Raw genomic sequence first — 15576 nt, 5'->3', positions numbered from 1 at the left:
TGTACATACTGTTACTCCACGGTCGACGCTGGTTTTTGAAGCTAGAGGCCGGATCCTCGAATAGGTCATTATCTCTTTGGACCAAAGGAGAAGCCCCTTGAACAGCACTTCACAGACCCACAGATACAGGATACAGTCACGTCAGGGTGTATATACCGTACTGACGTTCAATTTCCACCCCTTAATGGTCAGGAGTATTGTACTGTCGTTCCTCACGTCCGAACGAGTCTGCTGTTAGAGTTGTTGTTTCAATCTCTGTATGGTGACTGGCCTTGAACAGTATGAACAAACTCAACAAAGTCACAAAGAGTCATTATCAACGAGGGATCTGTAACTTGTAAGGACGTTAGGTAGTAGTACAGTAGAAACCGCAAATCATGTGTTGTTCTGTATGTCCAGCACTGGCGCCAAATTCCTTCCCTTCCCTCCTAGGTACAAGGATAAAATCTCAAGCCTTCCAAAGCTCACGACACCATCCGTTATCTGTCCAGCATACTCAAATCGTTCTCGAACCCCGTCACCAGCATGTATCCAAACTTCGCTGCCTCGACACATTTCTTGGCCATATCCCCTTCTCCCAGCGCCTCGTACGCCTCCGCCAGCCTCCTGAGCGCAACCACCACATGAACCGTCATCAACGTCATGTCGCCCGAAGACGAGTACATTTTCCTCGGATCCCACTCCACACCCTTATCCTCGGGCACTATGAACCCAAAACACCTCAGCACCTTCTTTGCATACCGGATCACTTTCGCGTGGTTTTTCCTTCCCTTGTGCGCGCCAACCAGCCAGTTGCAAGGGTAAATGAGCGTCAACTTTGGTAGGCCTTCCGCGTACACGTCCGCCTCATGAAGATCCTCCAGCTGCTTCGTCAACCGTTCCACATTCCGAATCGTCGCGTCAGGGACCAAGTCCCCTTTCCCCGGCAGTTTCTTGTTGCACACCTTCTCTACCGCCATCAGCGCCTCCTTCCGCTTGGCCAGGTTTGCCTCGGGACTGCGGCGCTCCGTGACGCACAGCTTACACCCGCACTCAAACCCCCACCCTTCCAGGTACTGCCTGTTGCGCGCGTCAACCAGCGATTTTACGGGGACATACTGCTGAAAGATCTCCTCCCCTTCTTTGATGTCCCTCGTTGCGCGGCTAATGAGCATGTCGCCGACAAACGACCGCATCGAGTTGGCCACGCAGCCGTGGTTCATAGCCGCGGCGTGTACCCATAGCCCTTTCGCCTGCCTTCCCGAGGGCATGCTGGGCTTGGTATCTTCGACGGTCGACCTTGGGGAACTAAAGCAGTTCTTTGTGCGGATGCTCTCGACCAAAAAGACATCCACCACGGGCACGCCATCCACAATCATCCCTTCCATCCCACTCCGGGCATACTCCCCGCCGTACATGCCCAGCACTGGCTCGGCAAGCGACGGGTTGTCGCACAGCTGGCGGACGGTCAGCGCGTAGAGCGCCGCCGACGCCCGCCCGGGGTCGTACTGGTTGGGCATGAGCGTCGCCTTCTCGACAAAGATGATTTCGCCTGCGGCAAGGTCCCGCGCGGCGAACAGCCCCCGCCCGTGGTGCGCCGAGTCGGCCACGCGTGTGTTGCGGAGAAAAGATCCCCGGTCTAAGTGCACCGACTGCGCGGTCAGAGATGCCAGCATGGCGGGGAAGTCGTAGTTCCCAGTTTCTTCCTCGTGCAGGCGCGCCTCGCACCGGGCGTGCTCCCGTTGGATGCCGCTGTGGGACTGGTTGAGGGCGAGGGCTTTGCTTAGGAGCGAGTGGCTCGTCCTGTAGTCGCAAAGGCCGTAGGCGGCGCGGCCCGCGTTGTAGTAGGCTTTCCATTCGTGCTGCTGGGGACCGCCCGCGAGAGAGGCCAGGGCGTCGGCTTTGGCGTCGTCGTAGCGGCCGAGGACGAGGTTGGTGCCCGCGCGCTTCGTGTATATGGGGGATTGGAAGGTCGGGTCGGAGGAGCTTTCAAGTGCTTCGGTATAGCTGAGAAGGTTAACAAGATTTGTATTTTGTGATGGGAATGGGATTTTAAACTCACCAAAATACTGCTGTTGGGAAGTCTTTCTCAATGAAGGCCGTGTCACCGGCCTTTTTCCAGTCCTCCGCCGTCTTCAACAATGGGCCGAGCCTCAGCGGCTCGGGAATGATTGGGTCAGTGAATCGCAAGAGGATGACATCCGAGGGATGGTCGACGCAAATCATAAAGTCGTTCTCTGAGCCGTTCTTCTTGTAGTATGGTTCCTTCACGGCGACCACACAACCCTCGGGAACGGCTGACAAGATGGAAGAATCTGGCTGGTTGTATATGGCCAGCCGCTCGGCATTGCCGAACTGATCTTCCACAATACTCACGGCACCCGCACCGACGTACGGCGGACTGATGGCCTTGACGATGATGCCCTTCCCTCGGTGATGTGCCTCGACACAGAGATCACTTAACGGTATCTTTGTGTCGGTTAGCTAAGGTAGGTACGCCATTCTTTTCTTCTGAGTGAACTAGAGGGGAGTCGTACTATTTCAAGTTCTCTGATGGATCTTGTCGAAGCTGGGTACGCCTCGGACATAATAGGCTGCTTCACCGGCCGTGGCGCATCTGGCGATCTGTCTTGCTTGTCCAAGTGTGTCTTGTGTGTACTGATTAAGTCCTCTTTGGTCGGTCTTCGCCGGGGGACCGCAACAGACGCTTCTTTGGTTGCTGCCATGCTGGGCACGTTTCTCACAATATCAACAGCCATGCTGGCAACGGTTTCTGTGTTCTGGTACCACAGCCCAAGCTAAAAGAATATGAGGTCGACATTCGCTCGCCCCAAAGACTTGAAGTTATTGAGGGAGTGGCCATGGCATGAGGTTTGTGTTGGATATATAAACAATAAGGTGGCATTCTCGGAGGCTGGAGAGCCGCATACTATATCCAACCTAGCGGGCTGGATATATTAGCCGTTGTCCCGACTGGATGTGCGAGGGTGGGGATGCCGCGAGTTGTTCAGGGGTGTTAGCATACCTAAAGGCACAACACCGAGCTAAGGCAATCAGCAAAAGTCCCGTACCCAAATTCTTTAGTTCCCGTTTAGGAACTGAATAATAGAGCTTGAACAGACAAGTGCACGCACGTGAGGCAAAAACCAGAGAATCTCTATGCGGCCAAGACGTGCGCTGTATCTGTTAGAGAACGTAGGTGACGTTTGAGGTATCCAACACGACTCAATTCTCTCGGCGGCGGTTGCTATAATTTGCCGCCATTTATGCTGCCGACTCGGGCTGCCTAGCCGGCCTCCTCATAATAACGGTCCGCATTACCCCTTCCGGGGCCCGTCCGGCGATAGCCACGGCGTTGTCAGCCCCCCAATAACTGCCATCTTCCTTGACGACTCCCCATCTCTCCGTAACGTTGACGTCCAAAACATCAACATCTTCAAAGCCATATTTCCTATAGAGATAATAACCAACAGGGGTGGCCTCCAAGCGGCACGGAAGACCCAGGCGGTCGGCGAGCTCAATGCCCCGCCTCAGAAGGGCTGATCCTGCGCCCAGCCGCTGGCGACCCGGCTTGCAGGCGAGGAGTCCCAAAACTGTGTCGGACGTGAGTAAAGATATTAATTTGGAGCTCGCACTCGGCAAGGAGGTCCCTTACGCAATGCAGGCTCGCCTTTGGCGTGCTCGCGCTGTTTCCTGTTCATGGCGCCGATGAAGGCGTCAACGACAGCAAGGTCACAGCCCTCACCCCATACCTCTGCAGTCGCGGGAGAGTCCTTTTTCCATTCTTCCTCTGTTTGCTGTACCCGGTTGAGCTGCCACTTGGAATAGGCAACTATCTCGCCAGGCTTGTCAGCGGCAGCGGCGTCTTCCGGGAAATACTCGGCGACCCAGAGCAGAGTTTGGGGCTGTCGCGCAGCGTCGCTCTCACCATCGACCTGAGGGGAGTTGGACGGGAAGAGTCGGGTGCGGAACTTCTTCTTGGAATCTTCGGATACACCGTTGGGGTACATCAGGCGGTTCATGATGTTGTCGTCAAAGGCCCCAAAGTGGATGTCAGTGATGGCCTCGGCATCGGCCGGTGTGGCCTCGCGCACGCGGATCCGAGGATTGACGGTGGTAGCCATGTCTTTAGGAGCTCGGTCGGGTCCGAGCCAGTTAAGTGAATTGTGGAAGATCCCAACAGGCTCCCCGATCCGGACTCCAGCAGTTGAAATACCTCTCCGCTAGGCAACCGTCCCATGTCAATCATCCTTCGGCACAGGGGCTCCGCGCCCCGCTTCATCCGGGCCCGAGTGTCATGGTGTGGGACCCCGAGATCCGTTCTTCTTGGCATTGCAACCTGGGTGTATGTGAATCGGTAAGCATGGACTTGTACGGAGTAATTCAATTACATACTCCAACATGAGTCGAAACCTTGAATCTGACAGGCTAGGTGCTCACTCATGACGGGTGAAAATTCATGTCATGGAGAGAAGCTGTTGTGTAGGGTAAGAGAGTGCAATCGACAATTGCTGTAGGAGTGGTGCGAGGTTCATGTACGCAGAAAGTCAGATTTGACCAATCACCTTCCTGCTTTTGCTCAGCAGAGAACCCCACCTTCCTGAAGCTCCAGACTCCAGAGCTCCAAGCAGCAGACAGCTGCCTCAGCATCATACGACGGCTGGTTGCGTAAGGTAACCATCTCCCAATCACCATTGCGCCTGCCCTCTTTCCCTCACAAGGCCGCAATGTCGAACTTCTCAAGCCTTAGGACGTCTCTTATCATTTCAATCCCATTCATTATCATCGGATTTCTGCTCAGCCGTGCTCCGTTCCAGATGGCATCGTTTCCTCCGTCAAGGGCGGACGGCCCTATGAAGCTTATTGCTACCCCCCAATTCCAGACCAAGAAGGTCGGGAGTCTCGGTTGGCACATATCTTTTCGAAAACATGACCGCTAATGATGCTTTCTGATGTGCAGACCGACATCTTCACATCAGGAGCGACGCATATGGCTTTGCTGCGTACGTACATGGCATTCGAACGGTCGAGGCCGTCCGACTTAGGAACCCTGAAGGGCCCAGTTACTGCCATCCATTGAATAGCCGAGCTGACGACCATCAGACAACTCAATCCTCCGTGGCTACAACTCCATCTATCACCAGGCCCCGATCGTCCTCGACCAGGACAAGGCCGCCTTTGTCGGCTACTGCCTCGCCTGGTACAAGTTCGTCAAATCCCACCATGACGACGAAGAGGCGACACTGTTCACCATGATGGAGGAAGTGCTGCAAGACCAGACAATATTCGAAGAAACACACAAGGAACATGGTCAGTTGTCTCACCGCGTCACAGCCCCAGCACTACTCGCAGACTACTGACAATTTCCCCTTACCCGCACACAGAGTCATTCCTTGCTGGCCTGGCCGAATTCGAGAAGTACCTCACAGCACTAAAAAGCCCCTCCGATTTCTCGGGCGACGAACTGTTGCGCATTATGCGGGGCTTCCAAGCCGACTTTGAGAACCACTTCCACAGCGAGATCGCCACAATTGCCAAGTTCTCAGAACACCCCAACGCGCCCAAGGAGGGCACGCCCGAGAACGCAGCAGCGGCAGCCACGTTCAAGGCGTGGGGGAAGAGCACCGTCACAAAAGCCGGCGTGACCGACGTGGTGCCCTTTTTCTTGCTCAACCTGGACCGCACTGCTGAGGGGGGGATGTGGGCCAACTGGTATGTACTCTCAAAACACCCCAATCAGGTTCTTCTTCCCGAGTCAAAAGCTCCCGGTGGCAGGAATACCCGCACGGTCCTAAACCACCTGAGGATGAGGCGAGAGACTGATAATATCGCTGGACAGGCCGCCCATGCCAGCGCCGATTCGGTGGGGGCTGATCAATCTCGCGGGTTCGATACATTACGGCTGGTGGAAGTTTGCCTCTTGCAACGCTGCAGGCCAGCCTCAAGAGTTGTGGGCATTCCGGGCTGCGGATATGAAGGCGCAGCGAGAAGCCCAGGCTAAGAGCTGAGGCCAAAGACCGAATTCTCCGGTAGGGTGCGTCTGGATGTTGTGAATGTCTATGTATCATGATTCGAAGGTTGCCAGTTGGCGTTAGAGGTAGGATATCCCTTGATTCGTACGCCTGGGCCTATTTATGCAATCATTTGCCTGCTAGACCAATACCAGCTATCTTGGTTCATCTCCTCAAGTCCTCTACCTCTCCAACCGCGTGGATCAGCGGCGTTAGATGCTGCGTACAGTACATAACATTAACGCTTGCCCCGCTAAGGCACATGCATGCATAAAGCGGGGTTTACAAATGCATGTTCCAGCTATACGGTAGCAGACCTTCAACATCGGTCTGCCTGTAAATGCTTCAAATATTCCCAAATTTTGACATGACGAGATCTTCTAGAAGGCCATGTCCAACATCCGCTGCCGTCACTGTCACGCTGTTTAAATTCTGGGCTCTTGCCAGGCGTGAGCTAGCTAGGTAGACTTGGGTTTGCCTGGCCTGCACTAACTCTTCTGGAGCGTTCCGCGACTTCTCACTTATTCAAGCTGCGCATTCGCTTAATCAGCTTGACAAACTTGCCGATCATAACGTTTTCTGGTCCAGCTGGCTCAAACTCTCGAAGTATTGATCCATGACGTCCAAGACCCGTAGTGTTGGCGGCTGCTGGACGTGCCGTCTTCGGCGCAAAAAATGCGACGAAGCCCACCCAGTTTGCAACAACTGCGCGACTCTCGAGATTGACTGCCTCTACAGCAACGACAAGCCGGAATGGATGGACGGTGGTGAGCGGCAAAGGCAGAGAGCCGAGTGGCTGAAATCTGAGGTCAAAAGAAAGGCTGCCCATCGGCGAGAACGTCGTGACCTGCTCGGCATCGAGGTGAGACTGGAGTCCCTCGATGCCTCGCTCGTCGACCAAAGCGACATTGCTCGGAGCAGAGAGTCTCCTGATGCCACGCCGCCCTCGGTCGCCTCGGGTCCTTCATCGTCCGACGACAGGACACGGAATTCTACCCCAGCCTCGGACTCCAGTACGCTCCCAACAACCTCGTCGCTTTCTGTGCTGCCACCCGAGGAGCCACCTCGCGAACACATTCTTAAAGGAATGCTGCCCCAGGACAGAGATGCACATCTCACCATGATGTATCTCGATTATGTATTTCCTTTTATGTTTCCCTTCTATCGGCCTTCAGCCCTGGATGTCGGTCGAGGATGGCTTCTCGCTCTCCTTACCAAGGAAAAGGCTCTGTTTCACGCAGCCCTTGGTATGGGCGGGTATTTCTATGGAGTCATTCTCAGTAGTCAGGCCCACGACTCGGATTCATCCCATGAATGCCTTGCACGCACCCTGGAAGAGCTCCACAACCAGCAGGGACTGGCCCTTCGATGGCTGCAACATGAGATGCAGGAGATTATTACCCGTGGCGTAAAGGGCCATCTTGCCGAAGCCAGCCGCGTCATGGCGAGCATCATCCAGCTCCTGACGTGTGAGGTTGCCATCGCTAAGCCCGACAACTGGGTGATGCATCTCGGTGCCGCAACCGAGCTGTACGACGAAATCATGAAGCATCACGGTATGGGCGATCATGGGCCGTGTTTCATGATGGTTCTGCTTCAACTAGGCACCCGACCCTTTTCATGGACTCCCAAGACTCACCCATGGGGGCTGGACCAGGCCATCATGCGCTTTTTCACCGCCCAGCTCCTCTTCATAGACACAGTCGCCAGCACGACCCTGCAGCAGCCCCCACGTCTGCATCGGCACCATCAGTTTCTGCTTTGTGACTTCGACGAGGAAACGAAGAAGAAGATGAGCGACGTCGAGAAGGAACAGACCACCCCGCACATCAACCTCGAGGAGTTCGTTGGTGTGCAAAATTGGGTCATTCTCGCCATTGGCGAGATCGCTGCGCTCGATGCGTGGAAGCAGGGGATGAAGCGAGCTGGCTCGCTATCAGTCGCGCAGCTGGTTTCCCAGGCGGCAGCCATCGAGCATCGACTTCACCAATGCCTGCAAACCCTTCCGGACGCTGGCGTTAAACCTACGCATTCAGGCCTGGTACACGGGCCACGCCCGATTTTGCAATATTCCCTAGCCCCAGTGATGCATGACAGCACCTTGAACACTCGAATCTGGGCCCAGGGAGCGCTCATCTATCTCGGCGTAGTGCTGTCCGGATGGCAACCAGCAACCAGCGAAATCCGCGACTCCGTCTCACAAGCTATTGAGCTCCTGTCGAGTCTCCCGAACCCAGACAGCCTTCGCACGGTTGTGTGGCCCTTCGTCGTTGCTGGCTGCCTCGCAGCCCCTGACCAGGTGCATATTTTTCGCCAAATGGCCAATGCCATGGGATCGCCGAAGCCGTTTGGTACTCTTGGGGATGGCCTCAGCATCCTGGAGTATGTCTGGGCACATCGTTCAGAAATCGACAACAATCCGGACCAGTGGGACGTGGCAGCATGCTTTAACTGCCTCGGTCGACCGGCCCTGCTGATATGAGCTTTATATCGAGATAAGCTCGGAGACCATTGTTGATCTCGCCAACGCAGTCATGACAAGTACGACAAGAGCATGGGTTGGACTGCTCTCGGAAGCAGATGGGTATATTGCTTTCTAGATAAAGGTATGTTCCTAGTTGTTACAAAAGCGTTGCCTCCTGATTCTCTGGTCCTGACTACCCTTACCAGATTACACTCACCCTACAATACCCTGAACTCCAAAACCCCGTCAAGGCCAGTAGTAACGCCTGGTAACCCCTGGTAACGCCTGGTAACGGCAGTCTTTCCGGACAGCTCCAAGCAAGTGCAGCATTAAACAACATTGGAAGAGTCGTTCGGCGCGTTTGGCCGAGAGAACACGCCACCCAACGCTCCCCACCAGCCAGTCGCTGTCGGGCTCTTTGCGTTTGTTGGCGTCGTGGGCCGTGGCTCTGCACTTTGCCCAACCATCAAAGGCACCGGCAGCAACGACCTGCGCAGCGACTTGCGGAAGCTAGAGCGGCCAGCCGGAGTAATCGGCACATTGGCAAACTCCTGTCCTTCCGAGGCTTTCAGATGGGCATCCGTATCCCTTGGGTCCCATATCTCCAACCTTGGCACTCCGGCGGTCCGACCAGGCTTGGCGGCGGCTCTTGGCGGGTGTTCATGCTCGGGGCTGCCGGGTAGGTCATCGTCACCATAAATGGACGGGCTGTATTCGCCGTTTGAGAATCCCTTGGTGTAGAGTTCCTTCTCAAGGTGATCCAGCTCAGATTTCCGCACAGACCGGCGTGTGCTTCTTCGAGCTAAGCGCGCCTCATCGTCCGACACGCTGGCTTTCGACTGCGGCCGTGATACGGGCACAACCGGAAAGGGGGGCACAACCCCCCTCGACCAAGCCCGAGGTGTCCGAGGTGCATAGGGCCCGTTGTCATCAAGGCCTCTTGGGCCGTTATCACCAAGGCCTTTTGGCCCGATATCATCAAGGCCTCTTCGTATGCTCGGCTCTCTAGCCTCAAAAGACCCTCTTGCCGTAATACTCTCTTCCTGACCCTCAAAAGTTTCTCTCGACGTGTTCTCTTCCTTGATAACCTCAAAAGGCTGTATCAATCTACTCTCTGCTTTAGCCTCAATAGGGGGCCCTCTTTTCGCCTTCCTCCCGGCGATGAACAACATCCCCGCCGCCAGTGCGCTGACGACGAAGAGCCCGCAAACTGCAACGAAAAGCCCCCATACGGCAAACATCTCGACACAGCGGGCTCGCCCGTCACGGTGAAAAGCGATTCGGCCAAACGAGGTACCGGGAGGCGCGGTGATGATAAACTTTCCCGAGGTCCCAATAGCGGCGCAGTTGGCACTGACAAGCGGCGGTCCGAGGGCGATGACGAATACCGACATGACGGCGAGGAAGATGAGGTCAAGGGCCGAGATTGCCGCGTACGGAAGATAGCGCCGCGTGGAGCCGCTGCAGGAGAATAGCGTCCAGATGAGACCGGAAGATGTCTTAAGGCCCATGCCATGTCTTGTCAGCGTACCTCGTTGTTGAATGGCAGAAATACAACTACCAGCGAGGTGGGACTTACAAAGATGACTGCCATGATAAGCGTTGTGGGCGGGCCTTGACTTTGATCCGCGACCGCGATAAAGTAGGCGGTTAGGCCTGTGATGGTGGCAAGGATGAGGACTTGCGCTATGCGGATGCCGAGGAAGGCATGGTTGATAAAGCCCTTGTTTTGCCGGGATGATGTGGTATCGCGTAAAGGAGGCATGGTGAATGTGAATACATGTAAACAGTGGTCAGCTTTCCGACTGCATGAAGTCGAGGTAGCGAGAAAAAGAGTTGGAAATTTGATAGGTGGTTTGCATTGGGAGGTCGATGCAGGAAATATAGACCACGCCCCTCTGATGATCTGTCGTACAATGGATCAGATGACAGACACCGAGTCCCAAACACAAAGGTGATCGCTACTCAAGGCTGCGTTCTCTGTCTTGTGAGATGTGCAGGCCTGGGCACCAACTGCCGGCCACCTTTCTTCATCAGACGAAACAATGTACTTGTATTGGACACACACCGCAGGGTGGCATTTTGCGCTGTTTACGAAGTACGATGCGCAAACTTGTCTAGACAAGATGGAAGCCGAACCCCAGTTCCACGTGGCCGAGTACCGGGAAGCCGGAACTATGTGGGGCCGGGATGGACGGCCGAAAATGTGGATCACACCGTTCACACATGCAGAACGGGCCGGTCGACCCGGCCTGGGGTAGCACATGGCGTATGGACTGCGGGTGATCGGGCAGCATTTGATGGGGTTGAACGCCTAGTGTGGCCCTCGCGGGTGGCCTGGCCCTGTGCCGCAGAATCGCCTTGGTTCAGCGCAAGGGTATCAGCGCCGTCGCAAGCCTGTCATCGCGGCCACCACTCATTCGGACCTGATCAGACGGTGGGTCTGACCAAGGTTGCCATCACCCACGATTGCAAACAACACCCGCGACTCTAACTCCAATGTATACCATTACAGCATTTTGTACCGAGGCAGTATTGCCATTTCCGCATCTCAGATCTCAACTACAACGGCAGCTTTATGGTGAAAACGCGCTGAAAGAAAACACCAGTAGACCCCAAGGTAGCAAGGGTTAAAACTCCAGTCTGTAACTTCGGACTCCGTAGACGCCCGTCAAAAGTCCCAAACAGCTGTACCTTAGCCAAGCAAGTCATCAAGACCATTGCCCAGAGGCTTACTGCTGTCGGCCGGCTTCGCCGCTGACGACGGCGCGGGCGCACCCCAGATACCGGCGCTGCTCTTCTCCTTAGCGAGTTGGCCCATAGCTGGTCCAGGGCCGCCTGTCGTGTTCTTCTTGATGCCTACGCTAGCCTGGGACCACAGGGCACCAAACGCATCGCCGCCCCCGGCCGGTTTACCCACTGCAGGGCTGCCGGCCGGCTTGGGTCCTCCAAATGCCGAGTTTGCAGGCTGTTGAGACGGGGCTATGGGTACCGAAGAAAAGTAATTCGGCGTCGTCGCTTGATACCCCGCAGACTTGGGGACCTGCGAGGCTGGTGACGGGGCCGTGGTGGTTAGTGGTGTGGAGAACGCCGAGGAGTTACCAGCCAAGCCACTAATTGAGCTCGGAGGCGGGGAGATGGATGACATAGCAGCAATACCACTAATGCCCGCTTGCTGTGAGCCGGACATGGGCTTCGATGCCGCTGCTGTGATGGGCGGGGATAGCGAGGTGGTGAGCGAGGCTTGAGGGGCAGTGGACGGCGCTGCCGATTGGAAATCGTCAAATTCGTCGTCGTCATTAGCAGCACTGGCGAGCGCGGCCAGCCCGGAGCCCGCGGATGGACCAGCGAGGGGAGCAGCAGACGTAGCCGGGACAGTGGGTTCGTCAAACTCAAACAAATCCACCTCGGGCTCCTTCTTCTTCGGCGGCTCAGTGGACTTTTTGACACCAGCTCTTTGCACTGTGTCACGAGTGGTTTTTGAAGCGGCTGTCGAGGCAGCAGGTCGCTCGCCCTCGTCAAACTCATCGTACTCCTCAAACTTGTCGGCACGCGACTGCGAGGCGCGATACTCGTCAGATTGCCCCCCGAAACCGCCCCCATCGCCATAGACTCCGCCTGAGTAGCCGCCGTACGTAGAACTGCTGCCCCCGCCATAGCCAGAGTCGCTTCCGAAGCCGCCGTAACGACTCCCGCTGCCAAATCCGCTACCGCCCTGCATGCTTGTGAACTTTCCCTTGTTGGCACGCGCCTTTTTCCGTTCGGCTCGGATTCGATCAACGTCGCTCAGGAGCTCCGCAAGTTCCTTGGCACGATGACGGACGTTGACACCTTGATCCTTTCCGTTTTGGTCGATATAGTGGAATTGTCGCAGCATCTTCAGAAGCGTAATGTGCGATCGGGCATCGTCGATGACACGCTCGGAACCGTGCTTGATGAGGTACTCGAGTAGTTGCAGCGCCTTGTATATTTGCCTCCACTCCTCGGCCGACTTTTCCGTAAAGCGCCGGTAGATCATGGGCATGATTTCGTTCAGGGTTTGGCTAGCAGCAGTATCATAAGCAATCTAGCGTGGGTTCAAGCAGCCAGAGACGCTTACTAGTTAAAAGTGCCATCGGCAATCTCCTGCATCATCGTCGAGGATGCGCCCCACGGTTCGTTGTTTGTGGCTTCGCGCACCTGCGCGGTTGTAAGATCCTGGGTCCAAGGCTAGATCGTCGAGAGTGGACGGGACTACGCACCTTGGCCTCCATCTCGGTGTAATTCATGACAGCTATCCCAAAGTCAGTAAAACAGATGCATGAGCGACAGTACTATGCGCGAACCTACCATTCTGTACCTTGCGCACGCCAGCCTTGATATCGTAAAGCGTCAGGTTGGAGACCGTCTGCTTGAGGCTGTTTAAATCCATGGCGGGCAAAGTTGTGTGGCCCAAGTCGTCGCTAGGAAAGTTTACGGTTGATGATGTTGAAAGACAGGGAAGACGTTCCGGAATTATTATCAACGGGGTGTTCTTGGACCGGCCGTCTGGTATGCTTCAGGTTTGCGTTTTGTACAGTTGGTTGTCGACGGGCAGCAGCTAACACATTGCGATTTCCAGGTCCGCAATGGAGCTTCTTTGGTTAACTTTTAGGGGCTGGATGTGGGGCTCCGGGCTCCGGCCTGCCAAGAATTGCCTCTTTGCCTAAGGCCTCAAGGCAGGAACAGAACCCAATTCCATTGGGAATTGGCCTGTGCTCATTGTTGAACTGATGGTGACCGTGAGAAGAAAATTTGAGGAACTCTTGCTGTTGCTGTCTCGCACTCGCTAGTCCATCCAGTTGCACTTCAATTCACCGTGTATCTTGATCTGTATTAGTTTACCATATAAAGGATACCTTCCAAAGGTATGTAGCCTCTCTTCAACTCTGTACCCTTCAAATCCTCCTATTTTACACATCACGCCCACAGCCTGAAGCTTCCGGGCTTTCTTAAGCCTGGAAGCTCGGTTGAGCTCAAGCTTGCTTCAAACAGCAGACATTCTTTGAAGAAGCTGGTCAGCCGCTCTCTACTCCACCTAGCTTTGTCCCATGGCCTCCATCTTCTTTACCAGTTGCCGGTGGACATGCCGTACACAGCTCAGCCACCGAGGGCGGCCGCGTCGACCCGGCAGCTGGATGTTGGATTCCAATGCAGGCCACCGGGTTTCCGGGTGGGACGAGCTGCAAGGCTTCTGTCCTCATTACGAACATCGCAGCATCCCCCTCCTGCGCGGATACCTGCAAGGCCAAACTCGGCACAGCTCCGCCAATGGCAGGCCATCCGGCTAGAGGCCCCTTTACAGTACATACTCCAGCTCGATTCGCAATTGTGTTGTCGAGCCTCCACAATGCCATGGATAGCTTTCAGAATGGCTATGGTTCATATGTTGGCCCATTGGCTTTGACACACTGTTTTGAGATACGGGGAGCTGAGGAAGCCGGGCGGAGACTGCCAGACAGATCGTTCAGTGTTGCCTTGCTTGTGCGAGAGCGACCTACCTACCTACCTTACCTTGATCTTGATGGTCTTGGAAACCTCGATCCTGAGCGATCCATGTCAATTACCCCTCGATGTCCAGTCAAGGCAGCATATCCTAGGCGTGCCTACCCCCACTTGGCTTCCAAACTCTGATTGGTCTCCTCTGACGCTAACCCACTTCCTCCCAGAGCAGAAAATGATTCGACCCCTCCTACCCCGCCATTGCTTTACTTTCTCGTCTTCCTCCCTCCTTCGCAGTCTTCCATCTGCTCCATTCTCTTCGACCTGCCCGTCAACTTTCCAATCAACCATCAGAATCTCAGCCAGAGCTTTCTCTGCATCATCTGTCGACATGTCTAAATGGTAAGCATCTTGCTGTATCGGCGTTCCAAGCTCGTCCTCCATGCCCACTAACCATGTTCATAGCTACTTCGACATGGAATGGCAAGGTCCGGTTCTGGACGCCAACAACAAGCCCACGTCTGAGGTCAAGGGTAATAACTATTCTGCCCCGGTCTGCTGCAACTCAATGTTTCACAATGCCTCGTGTTGTCGACGGTTTGCTGTACTCGGTTGAGTAACAGCTAGCCTTACCTGATGCAGACCCCCTCAGAGGCCATCTCTCATTCTTCCATTACACCATTATCTCTCGCCTCTGATGGCATCGACTAAGTCTTTACAATAGTGCAGAATGGACGCATCATCTTCAACCTCTTCGATCAGGACGTCCCCAGGACCGCCACTAATTTCAGGGAGCTGTGCAAAAGACCGAAGGGCCAGGGCTACGTGGGCTCCTCCTTCCATCGCATCATCCCCGAGTTCATGCTCCAGGGCGGTGACTTCACCCGTGGCAATGTGAGCATTTGATCCTCAGATTACAAGCTATTTTCCAAGAATCGCACTAATTGTTCCAGGGTACCGGCGGCGAATGTATCTATCCGGGCGGGAAGTTCGCCGATGAGAACTTCAAGCTGAAGCACTCGCGCCCCTTTCTGCTCTCCATGGCCAATGCTGGCCCCAACACGTAAGCTTGACAACCTTGATCTGCTCGTAGCTCTTCCCCGGTAATATGCGCTGACATATCTTCTCGACAGCAATGGCTCCCAATTCTTCATCACGACCGTCAAGACGTCCTGGCTGGACGGCCGTCACGTCGTCTTTGGCGAAGTCGTCGGCGAAGAGTCCCAGAAGGTTGTAAAGGCTATCGAGGCTTGTGGCCGACGGGATGATGGCAAGGTTATCTACGAGAAGAAGCCCACCATCGTGGCCTGTGGCGAGCTCCAAGAATAAGTTTGCTTGTGCCTTGAGTGGACACATGAAGCAGGTCACGCCATGATACATCGATAGTCTCCCGACTGGGTCTGTCAGTGCGAGGACTCTGACAAAATCAAACGCAGCATGTTCCATCGCTGACCGACCCCGCGTCCACAAAATTGCACGTTTGGTCTTGTCTACTATCCGGAGTGGATTCGTCTGTTGTGAGGTTCATTACAATAACATAATAGGGGACTTCCGTAGTTTGCGGACACCTTTCCTGCGCAGGCTGTTCTAGGTCGTGCAGTAAAGGAGCAATTGCCCGAGGTTGCTAGTACAATCGCTAGTGTCATACAAAGGTACCTCAGT

The 15576-nt window shown here is 55.0% G+C and overlaps 7 protein-coding genes across 7 annotated transcripts; 3 read left to right on the top strand and 4 right to left on the bottom strand.

Annotated features, from left to right (window-relative positions):
- Positions 1–479: 479 nt before the first annotated feature.
- N656DRAFT_786605 (uncharacterized protein) lies at positions 480–2705 on the bottom strand (the record flags this gene model as incomplete). The annotated part of the gene is made up of 3 exons (XM_064816543.1): positions 480–1986; positions 2042–2448; positions 2517–2705. 3 exons carry the CDS (start codon positions 2703–2705, stop codon positions 480–482), a joined length of 2103 nt encoding a protein of 700 aa, XP_064673723.1.
- Positions 2706–3243: 538 nt separating this feature from the next.
- N656DRAFT_765165 (N-acetyltransferase-like protein) lies at positions 3244–4103 on the bottom strand (the record flags this gene model as incomplete). The annotated part of the gene is made up of 2 exons (XM_064813383.1): positions 3244–3572; positions 3635–4103. The coding sequence occupies 2 exons, from the start codon at positions 4101–4103 to the stop codon at positions 3244–3246; spliced, it is 798 nt and encodes a 265-aa protein (XP_064673722.1).
- An 834-nt stretch (positions 4104–4937) lies between these two features.
- On the top strand, positions 4938–5990 carry N656DRAFT_774352 (uncharacterized protein; the record flags this gene model as incomplete). The annotated part of the gene is made up of 4 exons (XM_064814252.1): positions 4938–4982; positions 5083–5289; positions 5364–5691; positions 5819–5990. Exons 1-4 carry the CDS (start codon positions 4970–4972, stop codon positions 5985–5987), a joined length of 717 nt encoding a protein of 238 aa, XP_064673721.1. The 5' UTR covers positions 4938–4969.
- Positions 5991–6293: 303 nt separating this feature from the next.
- Positions 6294–8601, top strand: N656DRAFT_228170 (uncharacterized protein). The gene has a single exon (XM_064808945.1). The coding sequence runs from the start codon at positions 6607–6609 to the stop codon at positions 8470–8472; it is 1866 nt and encodes a 621-aa protein (XP_064673720.1). The 5' UTR covers positions 6294–6606; the 3' UTR covers positions 8473–8601.
- A 182-nt stretch (positions 8602–8783) lies between these two features.
- N656DRAFT_841650 (uncharacterized protein) lies at positions 8784–10526 on the bottom strand (the record flags this gene model as incomplete). Its single annotated transcript, XM_064819005.1, has 2 exons — positions 10034–10526; positions 8784–9953 (listed from the first exon to the last, which is right to left on the bottom strand). The coding sequence occupies exons 1-2, from the start codon at positions 10217–10219 to the stop codon at positions 8784–8786; spliced, it is 1356 nt and encodes a 451-aa protein (XP_064673719.1). The 5' UTR covers positions 10220–10526.
- Positions 10527–10828: 302 nt separating this feature from the next.
- On the bottom strand, positions 10829–12887 carry N656DRAFT_774349 (ENTH-domain-containing protein). The gene is made up of 4 exons (XM_064814251.1): positions 12784–12887; positions 12696–12727; positions 12554–12633; positions 10829–12497 (listed from the first exon to the last, which is right to left on the bottom strand). Exons 1-4 carry the CDS (start codon positions 12863–12865, stop codon positions 11150–11152), a joined length of 1542 nt encoding a protein of 513 aa, XP_064673718.1. The 5' UTR covers positions 12866–12887; the 3' UTR covers positions 10829–11149.
- Positions 12888–14305: 1418 nt separating this feature from the next.
- Positions 14306–15243, top strand: N656DRAFT_794482 (cytosolic form; the record flags this gene model as incomplete). Its single annotated transcript, XM_064817280.1, has 5 exons — positions 14306–14316; positions 14380–14447; positions 14639–14808; positions 14868–14977; positions 15048–15243. The coding sequence occupies 5 exons, from the start codon at positions 14306–14308 to the stop codon at positions 15241–15243; spliced, it is 555 nt and encodes a 184-aa protein (XP_064673717.1).
- Positions 15244–15576: the final 333 nt, after the last annotated feature.

This window comes from Canariomyces notabilis, assembly GCF_033297395.1.
Source record: "Canariomyces notabilis strain CBS 508.74 unplaced genomic scaffold N656scaffold_2, whole genome shotgun sequence".
Classification (NCBI taxonomy): domain Eukaryota; kingdom Fungi; phylum Ascomycota; class Sordariomycetes; order Sordariales; family Chaetomiaceae; genus Canariomyces; species Canariomyces notabilis.
This window is presented reverse-complemented; position numbering and strand designations above follow the sequence as displayed.